This window comes from Apodemus sylvaticus, chromosome 5 (genome assembly GCF_947179515.1).
Source record: "Apodemus sylvaticus chromosome 5, mApoSyl1.1, whole genome shotgun sequence".
Taxonomy (NCBI): Eukaryota; Metazoa; Chordata; class Mammalia; order Rodentia; family Muridae; genus Apodemus; species Apodemus sylvaticus.
The window spans coordinates 149,013,018-149,030,777 of NC_067476.1; the positions used below are offsets into that span (position 1 = coordinate 149,013,018).

At 46.8% G+C, this 17,760-nt stretch overlaps 1 protein-coding gene across 1 annotated transcript; it reads right to left on the reverse strand.

Moving 5' to 3' along the window:
* Positions 1–2,780: 2,780 nt before the first annotated feature.
* On the reverse strand, positions 2,781–7,822 carry Fitm2 (fat storage inducing transmembrane protein 2). Its single transcript, XM_052184207.1, has 2 exons — positions 7,566–7,822; positions 2,781–5,241 (listed from the first exon to the last, which is right to left on the reverse strand). The coding sequence occupies exons 1-2, from the start codon at positions 7,736–7,738 to the stop codon at positions 4,626–4,628; spliced, it is 789 nt and encodes a 262-aa protein (XP_052040167.1). The 5' UTR covers positions 7,739–7,822; the 3' UTR covers positions 2,781–4,625.
* Positions 7,823–17,760: the final 9,938 nt, after the last annotated feature.

Sequence of the window (17,760 nt, forward strand, 5' to 3'; positions counted from 1 at the left end):
CCTTCTCTAAACAGAAGCTAGAGGACTACCAACATGGTTTGGGGTATATTATCCCTGCCTTGGCTTTTCTTTCCTGGAGGAATGTTTCAATTCTTCTCCATCCTTTCGGACTAGAAGGAACATTCCCTTTTACCAATGTGTTTCTGGATCTCTAGGGCAGCAGGTTACCTGTCCAACGTTCTCAGGTCCTAACTTTGCCCCTACACTCAGGACACTTGATGGTGGCTCGGGCTCTTTTCCCTGAAGTGCAGGCCTGCTTCAAGACTCATCTTTGTAACCCAGCACGGAGCTTTGGCTAGGAAGGGGGCTGCTCTGAGTCCAAACCCAAGTGGAAGATATCCAGCCTGTACCTAGCTTGCAGCAGAATTTAGAGTTGGCTGCTGCTGCCAGGCCAAACATCATGAGAAGATTCTAATCTCGGATCCAATGGGCTTTCGACACACTCACTGCCTGGAGGTGCCAAGCAGGTCAGACTGACAGTGAGTGGGCAGAAGGGCACAAAATGCTATTTTATGCACGGGGAGTTCGGGGCTGCAAAGTGACCTTATCCCGGTAGGCTGTCACTGCTCTTCAGCAGTCTAAAAGACCTACCTCTCTGCTTTTGCCAAGGGGACAACTCCCAGGCCTGGCTGACCCAGACCCCAGGATCAAAGACAGAGTAAGGCAGGCTGAACAGTATCTGTACTTAGGACAAAGGACTTAAGTGAACCATCCTGAGAAACTCCAGCTATGAAGTCCCTTCTGTGAAAGGATGAGAAGTTGGGCTGAGTCTGGGCAGGCCGGATGGCTCAGTGGGTAACAGCAAGAGCTGGCAAGCCTAAAGGGCAAGGCTTGATCCCCAAGATGCACACGACAGGAGAGACCCGGCTCCGCAAGGTTGTCCTCTGACTTCCATGTAGATCATGGTGCACGTGAACAAACACATGCATTATAAACACAATAAGAAGAAATAAAAATTTAAAAATAGATCAACAAGACAGCTCCATGGCAAAGGCCCTTGCTGCCAAGCCTGACTACCTGAGCTTGACCTGAAAGTCCTCTATGGTAGGAGAGAACTGACTCGTGCAAGTTGTCCTCTGATCTTCACATGTAAGCCATGGCAAGCTTGCAAAACACACACACACACACACACACACACACATTTCATTTAAAAGTTAGAGTTAAAAAGTTGAATTAGAAACACACAGAAAGGAATACATCAGACTCCGGAATGTGGACTCCATTATGTCAAGTGCTCTTTAATTCGCTTGTTTACACACAGACTGTGCGTACGGAACAATGGTGTGCGCCATCCTCTAATTGCAATCTGATACCAGGACAGTGCCCGATGCACATAGAAACTAGTGAGCAAACCTCCACACAGGGAAGCAACATGCATGGCATGACTCTAGTCAGATGCTCCCAAAGCCTCTGGTTTACCACCAAGGGACAACAGACACTTTGACTATTTCCATAGGCGACCCAGGCTCTGGGTGTTTCCTCAAGAGACACTGGTTTCTTTCCTTTCCTTTCTCTAAAGGAGCCAGAATGCTCTAAATGCTGTCAAGAGAACTTTGGGGAGATGATAACCCATGCAGCCCACGTGCCCAGCACCTTACATGTCATTTCCTCTAAGTGCTGAAAGAATTGCCTCCGACTTACAGCGGAGGCCAACAAGGGCTTACACACTGGTCAGGTGGTTTGGGGGTGGGGGAGGGAATGCCAGCATTCATGCCTGCATCTCACGGCTGCCCAAGCCCACTCGCTCACCCATGCCACACTCCCTCACACAGGAGGGAAGGCACGCTCCTGAGAAGGCGAGGGCTCTGAGGAACTCGGGGCGTAGCTCAGGGATAAAGGGTTTGCCCAGCACACACAGAACCCTGGGCTCCACCCCACCACCCCACCCAGAGCACAGAGGGAAGAGTATCAAGTGTAAGCACGGGTGAGTTAGTCCATCTAATATGCAGAGAATGCTGAGCAACTGAGAATTCCTATGCGTTGTCGATTTAATGTTAAACCTGGTCAGACCACGTGAGAGTCCTGGAGTCCCAATATGACAAATAACCCTCTGGTCACACCCTGTGTCTGCCCCCTTCTGTTGTGAACATGAAGCCTGAGAGACTTCACCTGGGGACCAGCCATCATCCCCAGGCCCATTCCTGCCCTGGGGAGGTGGGTGGAAACTCCCAGAAGGTCAAACATCCTTTCAGTCCACTGTCAACTCAGCAAAGCATCATGGTGACTTCTTACTGACTGCCTCTCTTCCCCTTTGGTGAGAACATCTCCATCTTAAATAGCAATTGGTCAAGTTGACCTGTAGCTTAACAGGATTATAAAATACATATTTTAAATAGATTATTATATTTTGAAAAATTACTTAGTTGCCAGATGTGGTGGCAATATTAAAATTAGGCAATATTTAATCTTAATATACCTTTAATCCCAGCACTCAGGAAACAGAGGCAGGCAGGTAGATCTCTGTGAATCTGAGATCAGCCTGATCTACATAGTCAGTTCCAAACCAGCCAGGGCTGCATAGTAAAACCCTGACTCAAAAGGTTAAATTAAAAATTAAAAAAAAAACAAAACAAAACAAAACTAAGATTAGCGGGGCGGTGGTGGCACACGCCTATAATCCCAGCACTTGGGAGGGAGAGGCAGGCGGATTTCTGAGTTCGAGGTCAGCCTGGTCTATAGAATGAGTTTCAGGACAGCCAGGGCTACGCAGAGAAACTCTGTCTCAAAAAAAGAAAAAAAAAAAAAAAAAAAAAAACAACCAACCAACCAAAAAAAAAAAAAAAAAAAAAAAAAAAACCCTAAGATTAAAAGAAAAAGAGATTACTCTTAATTTACTAAGCACCTAACAACCAGAGCTTGAGCCAGGCCAAAGCTTAGCAGTTAACGCCATTAGCCAGCTCTGCCAGGGAGGAGGCATCCAAGCAGCTTCAAGGGTCATCATCCAAAAGGCCAGGGGCTCAGCTATGCCAGGCTTAAGGAGGTGACCTGGGAGAGGAAAGGGCCCCCTCTTGTCAGACCAGAAGCCTTCCGTGTGGGACGTGGGTAACAGGACTTCTTAGCCTAACAGTCACGGTGAAGGCCACAGAATGATGTGGCAGGAAGCCGGGAAGTGCTGCAAAAAAAGACTGGCTTCCAGCGTCAGAGCGAAACATTTTATTCCACTTCTAAATTATCATAATCTCCAAAGGTAAAAATCCCCTAGGCTGTGGCACTTGTCCTATAAGGTTCCCAAACCCAATTCTGTCTCTATCACCAGTCAGTGGGTAGGAAACCCTTAGGACAAATGAGCACTTGACTGAATTACTCTCTCAGCTTAAAAATCATCAAATAATAAAAATCTGCCTTTCAGTTTTATTCTTTCTTTCTCTTTCTCTCTTTCTCTCTTAATCTCTTAATCTTTCTTTCTTTCTTTCTTTTTTTCTTTCTTTCTTTCTTTTTTGAGTCAGAATCTCCCAATGCAGCCATGGCAGGGTAACCTCAAACTCACAGAGATCTGCCTGCCTCTGCCTTCCTGGTGCTGGGATTGAAGGCATGCAGCACCGCGCTCCCCCACTGGCTCCAGTTATATTCCTAAGAGAGGGATCAATCCTATGAGGTGGGATTTCATACAACAAGTCAAGAATTTGGTTTCTATAAAAAGTTAGTGTTCTAAAAAAACAAAAACCCCTCAAAACAATTTTCACATGCCCAAGTGTGGTGCTGGAGCTTTGTCAAACCAACAAAGACCAAACGGAGTAGTAATGATTGAAACTATAGAGCAGTCAGTCAGGAGAGAAGAGAGAAAATGGGATTCTCTGTTACTGCTCTGAAAACCAACTCAGTGTGCACAGAAAAACAAAAAACAAAAAACAAAAAACAAAAAAACATCCAAGTGCCTGGCCGTGGTGGTGCACACCTTTGATTCAGCACTTGGGAGGCAGAGGCAGGTGGATTTCTGAGTTTGAGGCCAGTCTGGTCTACAGAGTGAGTTCCAGGACACACAGAGCTACTCAGAGAAACAAAACAAAACAAAACAATAACAATAACAACAACAACAACAACAACAACAACATCAACAGTCATACAGGCACTGCAGGGTCATGGCCCCTGTTGGCAATCATGGCAGGTACAACATCAACATTCGGCAGGGGATACGGATGCTTCAGCCAGAGAGTGCCCTTTAGGCACTGGGGTATTTAACAAAGAACCTACCAGAGACAGATGCTTATCTCAGAGTCAGCCATGGGGAAACGCTGTTAAATGAACAGCATTACCATAGCCACTAAACTCGAAAGAGAACCAGAGCCAGGGAGGCCATAGCAGAGAGTCCTGAAGCCCTGGTTTTCCCTTGAGTCCCATGATGAGGCCATCAGCTATCCCTCTGCTGAGCCTTAGCTCTCTCTCTGGGAACAGATTAAGGTTACATCTTGCCGGAGATGAGAAGAATCTGACAGGAATAGCACTGCCGGCAACATGGTGGCACTGCCAGCAGAGTCTGAGGACGAAGCTTGCTCCCAGACTTTCCCCACTCCAGAAGTACCTAGTAAGGTCCTCTCTGAAACGGGATGGATAATTCAGCCAGTCACTGGACAAAGTAGGCAGGAATCCTATTGGCCATTGTCCTCCTGTCCCTATTTCCTTCCTTCTCATTTCTTGTAAGTATCTTGCTTCGAAGTCAAACTAGAGCTCTGGGGAGGAAGTCCTGGAGAGAAAGACTTCAGATACCAATACCCATATGTCCCGTACCAGCCCAACAAACCAAACATGGTGCCGAACACTTTCTGGGTCAAGTCGTGGAAATACACGGCCGTGCACAGAAACATCCACACCCAGATGAAGGTCAGGAAGCCCAGGGCGACCACCAGGGTGGTGATGGCAGTGTGGAATTGGTGGCTGCGGTCCGTCTTCACCTCGTGCAACACGGCCATCTCCTCCACGATCATGAGTGCACAGAAGGTCAGCAAGAAGGAGTGACCTGAGATGTCAAAGCCATGCCAGAAGCCCCCTTCCCGGTGGCACTGCTGCTTGCTACGATGCTCCTGTCTGATGCCCTCCAGGGCTGGGGAATGGTAGCAGTTGCCTGTGTAGTGCTCAATGTTAGAGAAGAGGGCTGTGCAGGTATACCAGATGGCTGTGCCCACGAGGAGGGTGCTCAACCGCCGCAGGACCAGGCTGGTCTTGCCCGTCAGGTGATAGTTGGTGAGGGCAATGAAAGGTAGGAGGAGACAGACTGTCCAGGCCCAGGCCAATTTAACAAAATACCTGACAGAGGAGGAAACACAGGTGAAGAACAGACTTGGCAGAAAGGAAACGGTGTCATCACGCTCCCAAGGGAAGTTATTTAAAGCCCATCGAAGCTGCCATCTAAACAGCTATACCCTCTTTTATTCCTTAATACATGCTTACACATTCTTTCTTCCCTAAGTACTGAAACTAGTTAATCCATAACTCTGTAAGGTGACACTGAGACATACAGATGTGTCATGCCAATGTGGAGGTCATAGTGGTAGACTGAGGTTCAAATCCAGGGCTGGACATTTTTCAGTTAGATCACTTTCTCAGGAAAGCAATAGCTGAGCCTCTATCAGATGCCAGATAGATGCGTTCACACACATTCACAATCAGCTGAGGAGGAAGGTCTTTTTTTTTTTTTTCCTAAGTATAGCCCAGGCTGTCTCATAGCCTGCCTATGTAGCTGAGGATAGTCTTGAACTCTGGACCCTCCTGCCTCCACCTCTGAAGTAGTGCCATTATAGGTACCACACCCAGGTCTATGTGGTGTTGGGGTTCAAACCTGTGTGCACACTAGGAAAGCAGTCTACCAATTGGGCTGTATAGCCGGTCTTCATTTGACCCATTTTACAGATAGCTCTTGGGGCTCAGAAAACTGAACTTTGCCAAGGCTTCATACACAACAGCAAACAAATTGAGCCACACTTTATACAGCCCCCAAAGTCCATGTCTTTTCTACCACACTAGTGTTCTTTTCTACAAAGCTGGTAAGTTTTGTAAGAAAGAGTTTTATGGGCTGGAAAGATGGTTCAGCGGTTAAGAAAGCACTGACTGCTCTTCCAGAGGTCCTGAGTTCAATTCCCAGCACTCACATGGTGGCTCACAACCATCTGTAATGGGATCTGATGCCTTCTTCTGGTGTGTCTGAAGACAGCTATAGTGTGCTCACAGACATAAAATATATAAATAAATGAATACATAAATAAATAAACCTTAAGGAAGGAAGGAAGGAAGGAAGAAGGAAGGAAGAAGGAAGGAAGAAGGAAGGATTTTACCTCAAGCTACAAGACCAGGGTTTGAATCCTGACTCTAACTCTTATTTATCTTCAGGCCTCCGTTCCCTCAGCTAGAAAAGCTGAGGGCACCAAGCCGGTCTTAAAATCTCTTCCAGATTCAATGAGTCACTGCCAGTTCCCTCCTATTAATCAGTATCATGTCTTGGAACAAAACATTAGAATCCATGGCTACCCCTAAACAACAGAGATTGGTGTGCCAGGCTGCTGGGCTCCTGGTTCATTAGGCCAGATGAAGCAACATCTGCCATGCCTTCTGCCTCTGTGCTCATGAAAGGTGGCTGACCTGGAGATCTGGGTAGGAAACACACACATAAGAGATCTGGACCATCTACCACCTTTACTCTCTATTCTTAGACCAGCCACTACAAGTGGATAAGAAGAAGGTGGACTGAGGACGGGATGCTTCTTCCCTAGGTTCTAGTAGTTCCCCAGACACCACCAAAGAACCCGACACTAAAACCTTTATAGGCTTGACAAGGAAAGCCTTATTAAAGCCAGTGTCTGCCAGAAACCTGACCCAGCTGCCCAAAAGGGAAAACCCGCGTTTGAAGTAGATTAACAAGAGAGAGGCAGGTTCTCCACAAGTTGGAGACACCACTCTGAAGCATTATAAGCTCACATGGAAGGAGCAATTTCATCTTCCAAACTCCCTGTATAGATCCAACGGAGTGTTGCGGTATCTGCGATAAAAGGGTTTTTAAAGGACCAGGAAAGAAATAAGTGGAATTAGAGAGACGTTCCAAAGAGGTCGGCTGGGGTTGTTTTCCTGGGTAACTGCCATGCACTTTAGAGTACTGAGAAAGTCCAAGGAGATCCAGGAGAAAGGTCACCAGCGCGAAAGGTTCCACGCTTCCACCAACGCAGGGCCGGGAGGGCAAAAGCTCTCAGGGTGGTAGGTGGGTCTAGAGGTGGTCTTTAAGACGGTGGGATTTTTGCTACACTGGTTAGGAGAGGAATGTCTGAATAGCCGGCAGAAGCCGGCAGAAGGTGACATCTCCCCCAAACAGGACAGGGGCGAGCGCCTAACTCCGAGGGTGGGGGAATAGCGGCTCCAGTGTACCCACTGTCACTTACAACCCACCCGTCATCAACTCGATCCTCCTATCGGAATGCTCGACTACTAGGCGCGAGTGTCACTCGCTTTCCCAGGGTCCCAGCGTCGCGACACGCGCGCGGACGCGGCTGTCAAGACCGGGCTCCCTCCCGATGACTCGCCCACCCCAGCATCCAACTGGCTTCTTGGGGCGCGGGGGGGCCCCCGGAGCCAGATGCACTCACACGTTGAGGACGTTGCGCTTGTTGCTGAGGTAGCTCTCGGGCAGCGGGGACAGCTCCTTGAGGACCGAGCCCACCAGCATGGCGGCCACCAGCGCCCAGGGCAGGTGGCGCCGCACCGCCGCCCTCACCAGCGTCCCGCGGAGAAACCACGCACAGCGCTCCAGGTGCTCCATGCCGGTCCTTCTCGGCCACCGTCCGTCTCCCGGAGCCTTCTCGGCCACCGTCTTGCCCTTCGCCGGAGCTGGTACCGCCACATCCCGCTGGGCGCATGCGCGCTTCTCGCAAGCTCCGCCCCCTAAGGGGGCACGTCTCCCTCTAGTGGCCATGAAGGGTCTCTGCAGAGTGCAGGTCTACATCACATGAGCTGCATCGCATCCACTCACCGCCCCCAAGCTACGTACTGAGAACACTGCAGGCTGCACTTTGCCTGGGCAACCTGCTCCCCTCATGTTTGTGGGAGTCTTGCTTTCTTTATCTGCAAAATACAAACGAGAGACCCACCTTTCTTAAGAGCTAGTTTGGGAGTTCCTTATATTGGTTCAGATACAGGGTTATGAGATGAAAATTCTTTGAAAAGTAATTACTAAATTTCAGTCTTATTTACTTTTCTTTTAAGACAGTTTCTTCGGGTAGTCCTGGCTGACTTGGAACTCATTCTGTAGAACCAGGGTGGCCTCGAACTCAGAGATCCCCTGCACTTTGCCTCCTGAGTATTGACATTAAAGTCATGTGCCACCATGCCCGGCAATACTTCAGTTTTTGAGACAGGTACCCGTGACTCAATCACTCAGTTTTGTCCCTTAGCTAAGCTGGGATTCCAGGTATATGCTATCACCTCTGGCTTATCTACGTTCTTGAGTCTACCTGCGTCTATGGGGCCTCCCTGGTGCACCTCTGTGCTCTCTTCCCCATCTTGGGATGCCACCCAGGAAGCTTGAAACCAGTCACGACAGAAATAGTTGCACTAAGGAAATAGGCAAGTGCCCCAAATAAGGCCTGTATTCTGTCATTGCCGGTCTTCACTGAGCTATGACTCAGTTTGTCAGTGTGTGGTTGAACTTAAATCATAGATAGGCTGTGGAAACAAATGTCCAGTAAAATCAATAACATCATAGGCATCCGCAAGTTTTATTTACAATGAAGAGTGCCATGGGAGCTGGGGCTATAGCTCAGTTGGTAGAGAGTTTGACTAGCATGCATGAAGTCCTGGGTTCAGTGCCTCGAACTGCATAAACTGTATGCGGTAGTACCTAACTGTGATCGCAGTACACCAGAGGTAAAGGCTCAGCCACATAGTGAGTTCAGGGCATGCCTGAAATACACCAGACCACTCTTCGAAAAAAACAAAACAAAACAAAAATGTGTTGTATATTTCACTGTCTGTAAGTTATGTTGATAGGTTTTTAGTTTTAGAAAGTTCATAATAATAAATCTATATATGTATATACTTATATCTTTTTCTTTGGGAGAGCTCATTATATTATACATTTATCAGCAAACCACTGTTTGCACACACATAGAAACACATGCAGCATATAAGCAATTATATATGTTAATAGATGTATAGTTTTAGTACAACTTTATGACAGTTCAGGTGTGAGAGGCTGTGATTTTTTTTATACTCAATGACACAACTTAATTTAATTTTTAAAACATCCTGGTGTGCCTCGCTTATAATCTTAGTACTTGGAAGGAGGTTGGGGGAACCTTGCAAATTTGAGGGCAGCCTGGTCTAGATGAAGAATTTCAGGGCTATGAGGACCTATGTTCAATAACTAGAACCAAAAAGCAAGCAAACAAGCAAGCAAACAGAAGCTTATCACGACTCACCGTTTATTTTACAATAGTACACGAGAAGCACTGAAGTTGAAATGTGACGACACTGATGTGCAATGCCCTCGCCTTTTCCACCAGAGGGAGATAGAAGACTACAAGCAGGTGGTGGAGAGAAGGCTCAGGGGGTCAAGTGCTCGCCATGGGAGGGTGGGGACTTCCGAGTGGACCACCAACACCCACAGAAACAACCAGGCGTGGTGGTGTGCCTGCATAATTCCAGCACTGGAGATGCAGAGACAGGAGCATCCCTGTCTAGAAGTGATCCTAGCAGAACAGTGGACTCTGGGATCAGCAAGAGACTCTGCCTCGACAAATAAGGTAGAGAACAACTGAGCAAGATATCTAACATTAACTCATTGACCTCAGCCTCTGTATGAACTCACACACATGGTAGAGGAGATAGGAAAGGAGAGAGAGAGAGAGAGAGAGAGAGAGAGAGAGAGAGAGAGCAAGTACCCCAGTTCTGTCAGGGACCTCAGTCATACCATTCTATGGTTGATTTTCAAGCTTTGTCTTTTATATATAAATACTCATTTAGAAGCTTTGTTTGTGCACAGAGAAGTGGGAAGATACCCCATCTTTACATATGGGAATAATTAATGCTGTTGAAATGTGTACACTATTTAAAGCAACCTACAGATGCAAAACAATTCCTATCAGAACTTTAATGTCATATTTCAGAGAAATAGAAAACATAATCCTAAAATGTCTTATGTATTTATTAACACATCTGCATATCACCTATATGCCTGGTACCACCAGTGGCTAGAAGAGGTCATCACTTCTCCTGAACTGGAGTTATAGGTGTGCTGGGGATCAAACCCATGTCCTCTGGAAGAACAATAAGTGCTCTTATGGCTGAGCCATTTCTCTAGCCTTCTAATCCTAAAATTTCTATGGGATAACAACAAAAATAGCCAAGGCAGGTATGAGCCAAAAAGAAGAAAGTTTATTATACCACCTGATTTCAAACTACACTATAAATCAGTAGTAATTAAAACAGCGTGGTACTGCCATAAAAATATATACATTGACCTTCAGAACAGAAATGAGGAACTGGCATGGATCTCAGTTGTCAGAGTGTTTGCATGCACAAAGCTCTGAGTTCCATCTCCAGCACCACACAGCCAAGTGTGGTAACATGCACCTGCCTGCAATCCTAGTACTTGGAGGTAGAAGCAGGAAGATCAGGGATTCAAGGTCATCTTTTGGTTACCTAGTCAGGTCAAGGCTCCCCTGGAATACAGGAGACCCTATATAGAAAGAAAGAAAGAAAGAAAGAAAGAAAGAAAGAAAGAAAGAAAGAAAGAAAGAAAGAAAGAAAGAAAGAAAGAAAGAAAGAAAGGAGGGAAGGAGGGAAGGAGGGAAGGAGGGAAGGAGGGAAGGAGGGAAGGAGGGAAGGAGGGAAGGAGGGAAGGAGGGAAGGAGGGAGAGAGAGGGAAGGAAGGAAGGAGGGAGAGAGAGGGAAGGAAGGAAGAAGGGAGGCAAGGAGGGAGAAAGGGAGGGAGGGAGGGAAGTAAGGCAGGTAGGCCAGGGTCCAGTCCAGCATCCAGTTCAGGTACCCAGGGAAGGCAGCAAAGGGTAGTGATTGGGGACAAAGACTGATGACATTTGGCTATTAACTCTCTCTTGAACTCTTTTGCTACTCTGTGGCCAAAAGCTGCTGATTTCTGGTGATTAAGTCCTGTTGATAACACCAGGGGATTAATAAAAACCTTAATTACTAGGACTCTTTTCTCTCTGGCTTACAAGTGCCCCTTGCTGGCTAGGCAAGAGGCTCAGAATTCATTCGTAAATCAGAAAGGAAGAAAGGAAGGAAGGAAGGAAGGAAGGAAGGAAGGAAGGAAGGAAGGAAGGAAGGAAGGAAGGAAGGAAGGAAGGAAGGAGAGACATGCATACTGGATGAAGCTGAAGAAGCCTACACTGTAATTTTATTGTAGTTCTTGGTTTTTATACTTTCTCATGGTAGCTGATCACATGGTTTCTAAGCATTTTTGTATTCCATACATTCATAGTAAGTTTAAGGCACCAGTTCATGCCATAGATCAATAAGACTTTACATGTCTTTCCCTTAAGACTCGTACCTGAGTAAACATTCATTATCTGTCACTAGCTCCATAAGTTCATTACAAGTTTAAAGCAGTGATTTTCATGTCATAAGTTAACATGGTTTTGTCAGGAGACAAATCATCTGCCTTGTGTCTCATTTTGAAGTCTTATATAGATAGACTAGTCTGTCATTTAGTCTGTCTTTGTTTGTTTGTTTGTTTGCTTGTTTGTTTGTTTGGGGGAGGGGTTCTTTGCTTTTTCAAGACACGGTTTCTCTGTGTAGCCCTGGCTGTCCTGGAACTCACTCTGTAGACCAGGCTGGCCTCGGACTCAGAAGTCTGCTTGCCTCTGCCTCCCAAGAGCTGGGATTAAAGGCTTGCGCCACCACTGCCTGGCCTTTAGTCTGTCTTTACACCTGTAACAAATTGCCCATTCCCAGTTTATGACCTTTAGTTACCAGATAGTAGGCTCATTCCCTACCTAGAAGGAATGCTTTCCTTGATCATAAATCTGTTCCAAGCCTGCTTTCTTTTCCTAGTTCAATTAGCCTGTGACACATGAAGGTTTTCCGAGATCTATTTGCAGCTTTTATTCTACAGGGAGTTTGAGACAACTTATATCAATTTAGGAGTTCTATAAAATCATTATCAGGAAACCATCCATTTGTCTACACAGCATTACTACATGAAAGCACATCTTCATATTGATTTTGCAGATCTGCCCAATAGGATGGGCTGATGCCTGGGAATCATTAGGCTACATAATGTTGACAGAAAGGGATATCAGCAGCAACAAGCAATCCTGGGAGACAGCCTCTTAGGACCCTACACCCATCGCAGCCATTCAAAATGGTGGCCTTCTCCCAAAAAAAATCTCTCACTTGCTTGCCCCAGCCTTTCTTAGATGGCTTTTAACAAAGAGAAAAAGCTAGGGCGATCTCTGAGTTCGAGGCTAGCCTGGAGTCCCTGGACAATCAGAGCTACATGGGTGGCACACACCTTTAGTCCCAGCACTTGGAGGCAAAAGCAGATGGATCTATGTGAGTTGGAGGCCAGAGTAAGTTGGGGACAGCCAGGGCTGTTAACCCAGAGAAACCCTATCTCGAAACTACTAAAGAACCATGGAGAAGTTTGGCATGGTGGTGTATACTTATAAAGCTAGCATTTTGGGAGGTGTAGACAGACTGATTAGGAGTTCAAGGTCAGCTGACCACCCTAAACTATGTGAGACCCTGTCTCAAAATGGTCCAATCCGTCAATAAAATCCGATATAAATAAGGAGCAGACTTTTGTTTTGTTTCTCAGTTTGAGAGGTTTGGCTCACAGGCAGAGGGAGGGTGACCTGTAATTTTTAGGTGTGTGACAAGGCAGAAGGAGCTAAGTTAGGGACTAACTGCTAACCTCACCGAGGTAGAGGAGAGGTGGAGAATGGAGGAGCCCAGACCTACACCCTCCAATCGGGTTCTCTCCCTACTTTCCACCTCCTGACAACATGGTTTACAAACGATGACTCTATCTTGGATTTACAACCCCAGTGGGGTCAGGGCCCTTAGATTACACTCATTTCCCAAAAGTTGGTCCCTTCGAATCTGTGCCTTCAGCACAGGGACATTTCTGATTCAAAGCACACCTGCCTTGAACAGAGCTTGGTGCGAATAACTATGATCCCAGTCCTCAGAGCAAAAGCAGGAGGAGGATCACACAAAGTTCACAGTTCCTGGGTTACACAGAGCTCCAGGTCAGAGAGCTCCAGAAGTGAGACCCTTTCTCAAAAACCCAACTAACCAAATAAAATCCATCTTTAAACCTGGAAGGGGCCTTGAGAGATGGCTCAGCAGTTAAGAGCACTGACTGCTCTTCCAGAGGTACTGAGTTCAATTCCCAGCAACAACATGGTGGCTCACAATCATCTGTAATGGGATCCTATGCCCTCTTCTGGTGTGTCTGAAGATAGCAACAGTGTATTCACGTACATTAAATAATAACTAAATCTTAAAAAAAAAAAAAAAAAAAAAAAAAACCCCAAAAACCTGGAGGTTCTTCTGCCTGCCCCATCACACCCCCTTGACCTGTTTTAAAATAAGTCAGCCTATGCTACTTGGTTAAATGACAATTTAAAAATATATATATACATCTGGAATGGGAGTCTCCATAAAAGGTTCTATTTAAGGTAAATCTTTCTTTCCTTTTTTATAAGGTCTCATGTAGCTCAAGATGGTTAGAATTCATTCATATACCTGAGAATGAGTTTGAACTCCAGATGCCCTTGCCTCTGCTTCCTGAGTGCTGAGATTACAGGTTAATATAACAACACTTGGCTCTTAAGCTATAATTTATAGTTTACTTATTCCTATATTTATTTTCTGTCTCCCCTACTTAGATGCTAGATTCAGAGAGTACTCTGTTACATCCACTGTTATAACCCAGTGTCTCAAACAGTATCTGGAGTTTACAAAGCAGTTAAACAATTGTGCTACTTAATCAATCAATCATTACTGTTGGTATGGGATCTTTTTGTTTTTTTAAGATTTATTTATTTTATGTATGTGAGCACAATGTGGTTATCTTCAGACACACCAGAAGAGGTCATCAGATCCCATTACAGAGGGTTGCAAGACACCATGTGGTTGCTAGAAATTGAACTCAGGACCTCTGGAAAAAACAGCCAGTGCGCTTAACCGCTGAGCCACCTCTCCAGGCCCTAGTATGGGGTCTTATTCATGCTTAGTAAATACTCTTCCCTGAGTTGTATCCAGAGTATAGAGTCATTGCTAGAGCTAGAAAGACTTGCTCAGCAGTTTAGAGAACCAGCTGCTCTTTCAGAGGAATTGATCACAGGATCAATTCCCTGCAGCTACATGGCAGCTCAGAACTCTCTGTAACTCCAGTCCAGGGGATCCAATGCCCTCTTCTGACCTTATGCACATCAGGCATGCATATGGTATACAGGTATACATGCAGACAAAATACCCCTATAGATGACTGATAGATAGATAGATAGATAGATAGATAGATAGATAGATAAATCATTTAAAAGAATCATTACTAATGCAGTGAGCAAAGGGAAATTATTTTCAAACTTTAAATAGGTTCTTTATGGATAGAAAATAAATACCCCCAAATAACAGCTATGGAATAATTATGTCTTTCATCTCGAGGAGTTCCCACCATTAGTGATGGCTATGGAAGCTGCTCTGTGGTCCCTAGAGTCTGGAAAATGCTGAGATGAGACGTTGGGTTTGGCGAGGACAGCTTAGGCCCTGGAAGAGAAGGAAGGGCCTGGCCGGCGGTCAGCCAGAGGAGCAGCGGGGAAACGGCCATTCCCAGAAGAGTGCCCAGTGGTTCCCTTTTGTTGGCTGGTGCCTATGAAGCACTTCATTCAGAGTGGGAGCAAGAGAGAGACAGCCAGGTGTGCTCTCCCAGGGGGAGACTCCCCTTGTCCACAGCTCCTGAGAACTCCTTGCTCCTAGCACCAAATCCTTCCTTCCAAACTCCTTTTGCAAACTCTCCTCCATTAGTTACCCCTGGGCATGGCTCTTTCTGACCCAAGGAAACAGCCAGCCACAGCCTGGAGCATGGCTGCTGAGTAAAGCCGGTGTCTGCCAGAGGGCAGATCTCCTGCCATCCTAGCTAGAAAGCTACAAGTTCTGTCTGTGTCTCCAACACACACAGATTTAGGGTTGGGGACCACAGGGCTGGCGCTAAGTGGAAGACTCATCTTTGCTCATCAGCAGGCTGCAGGGAGAAGAGGAGCGGTATTGCGTGGGGTCCTCACTACCCCCAGGCAGCTTTGACTGCCTCCCAACCCCCAACCTCCTGGAGAGAGGCCTCCTACAGACCTCAGACAGTCATTCAGGCAGCCAAGGGCCCAGGCCTAGGAGGAGGTAACCGGCCTGGCCTGGAAGAGGTTGGTAAGATGAGAAAAGCAGATTAGCTTCACACCAGGATGGTGGCTCCCTGCAGAGTAAGAAGAGGAGGCATGGGGTTAGAGATGGGTTTAGACATCGTTTCTTCACCCGGGGTGGGTTGGAGTAGAATCGCCACATAGATGTATTTGAAAAACTACTCATTAAACGCCACACCAAAATCTCAGAAGTCTTATCTGCTATTGTATTTCACCAGGATCCATTAAAACATATATATAAGGGCTGGAGAGATGGCTCAGTGGTTAAGAGTACTGACTGCTCTCCCAGAGGTCCTGAGTTCAAGTTCCAGCAACCACATGGTGGCTCACAACCATCTGTCATGGGATCTGATGCCCTCTTCTGGTATGTCTGAAGACAACTACAGTGTACACACACATATATAAAAATAAATAAATCTTAACACACACACACACATAAGCAAGCAATAACAACCATAACAAAATAGGAAGCTATAGGTAGAATAGAATCCCTGGGTTCTAGGCCTATGCCAGGGACTGGGCTTGGTGTTAAGTTGTTCTAGATTGTTCTCTTTCCCATAAGGAAATCCCTTCTCCGAGGCAGGAACTGTTATGTTCCTTTCTACAGATGCAAATATGGAGGCACAGACAGGCTAAGAAACAGCCAAAGTCACACAGTCAGCTAGAAGAACTGGGATTCAAAGTAGAATCTGTATGCCTCACAGGCAAAGCTTACCAAAGTGACAGCTAACAGTGTTTGGACATCACATATTGCATTGGGTTAAAACACAGATATGAGTTCAAGTCTAGCTTGTGTTCATTCCCTGTCCTACCTCTGGCAAGTCAATCTGTTTCCTTGCTGAGAATCCAGAATCATATTTTGTCTACTGTGTCACTTGGATAAGTACGTGAAATCTAATTTTGTTCGGGGCCAAGTATCTAGTAAGGGTTCACTAGATGGTCACCTCCGAAATAATGGTGGTCTTTGGGGGTGTTTAGAGGCACTGGCAAGATAGAGAAGGCAGTGTAATCACCCCCATTTAACAGATGATCTGTGGCTCAGCTATGCCCGGAGAGTCCCACGGTTCCTGTCCCCCTCATACCCCACCCACCCAGCACTGTTGAATTCTTAGGGTCCAGCTGGGCGGTGGCTGTGGGCCTTGCAGGAATGTGCGGCTTGGTGGCCGGGCAGGGGGCGCTGACGCCTGGGCTTTTCCGCTCCAGCTGCTTGGGCTGGCGACACAGCACATTCCGCGGCCACACCTGGCCTGAAGGATGCAGCTGTCCCAGACCAGGGCGAGAATTTCCTAGTCCTGCGGCCGCCAGCCCCGAGGGCATGGCCTTGACCCGGGACTGCAGGGCCTTGGCATAGCATCCCTGGGGCTCTGGGCTGATGGCCACCTCGCCCTGACAGCCACCAGTCTCCCACACCCATGGCGGGGCTCTAGCCGGCCTCTTCGCTCTGCTCTGCTATCCCGCTTCCTTCTCTGCTATCCCAGAGCAGAGCGAGCAGCTCCCTGACTTAGCCTCTGCAAACACCAGGCTAATGCCCACTGTCTGTCTCTCAGCAGAGCTGTTCTTAAATAGGAACATCTCCGGGCCTTTCTCTGGAAGGTTCTGGGGCTTGTGGAAAAATCAGACCCTTTGTGGTTGAGTAGCGTGCAAAGCGCCTTCCCTGCGTGGTTCAGTCTGGCGCTTTGTTGTGATCTAGGGCAAAGCACAGAGGTCTCCACCTGAACTCCGCAGACTGGCTTATGGACTCTTCGGCTCCCTATCGGTCTCAGTATCCCAAAGCACCTCCCTAGCCTGGCCTTTTGGAGTGTCTCAGTGGAACCCAGTTGAGGTGGTTCTCCCTGCCTGAGTCCCGACTCTCCCCAGCTGAGCACGGCTCCTTAAGATTAATGAAGGATTTTGAAGTTTTTCTGGGCGGTGTGCTGGGGAAGGTATTTATTTATATGTGGTTAGGAAGTGTATGCTAAGAGAATAAGAATGTCTCCCCATGCCCACACGCTCTCACTCAGTAGCCCTGGAGAACTGGCAACCTGCAGCTCCCATTGGAACTAGGCTAGCATTAAACTCACAGAGATCTTCTTGCTTTTGATTTCTAAGTGCTAGGACTGAAGGTTTGCACTACCATCTCTCTTTAAAAATATATTTTGTAGGGACTCGCGCGCGCGCGCGCGCGCGTGTGTGTGTGTGTGTGTGTGTGTGTGTGTGTGTGTGTTCTCCTAGAGGTAGAGTTACAGTGGCAGTGAGCTGCCCCATGCAGATGCTTGTAACCAAATTCTGAGCAGTAAATACTCTTAACTACTGAGTCATCTTCAGCTCTAGTGTATGAACCTGGGATTTCCTTAGGATTTTTAATTCTATTCTTATGGGCAAAACACTTTATTATTCTTTTACATTATTTACTGAAGGTAGGGGCACA

Coding starts and splice junctions, on each gene's coding strand:
- Fitm2 (XM_052184207.1), bottom strand. CDS start 7,738: ATGGAGCACCTGGAGCGCTGTGCGTGGTTTCTCCGCGGGACGCTGGTG. Junction 5,242..7,565: donor AAGCGCAACGTCCTCAACGT/GTGAGTGCATCT, acceptor CTCCTCTGTCAG/GTATTTTGTTAAATTGGCCT.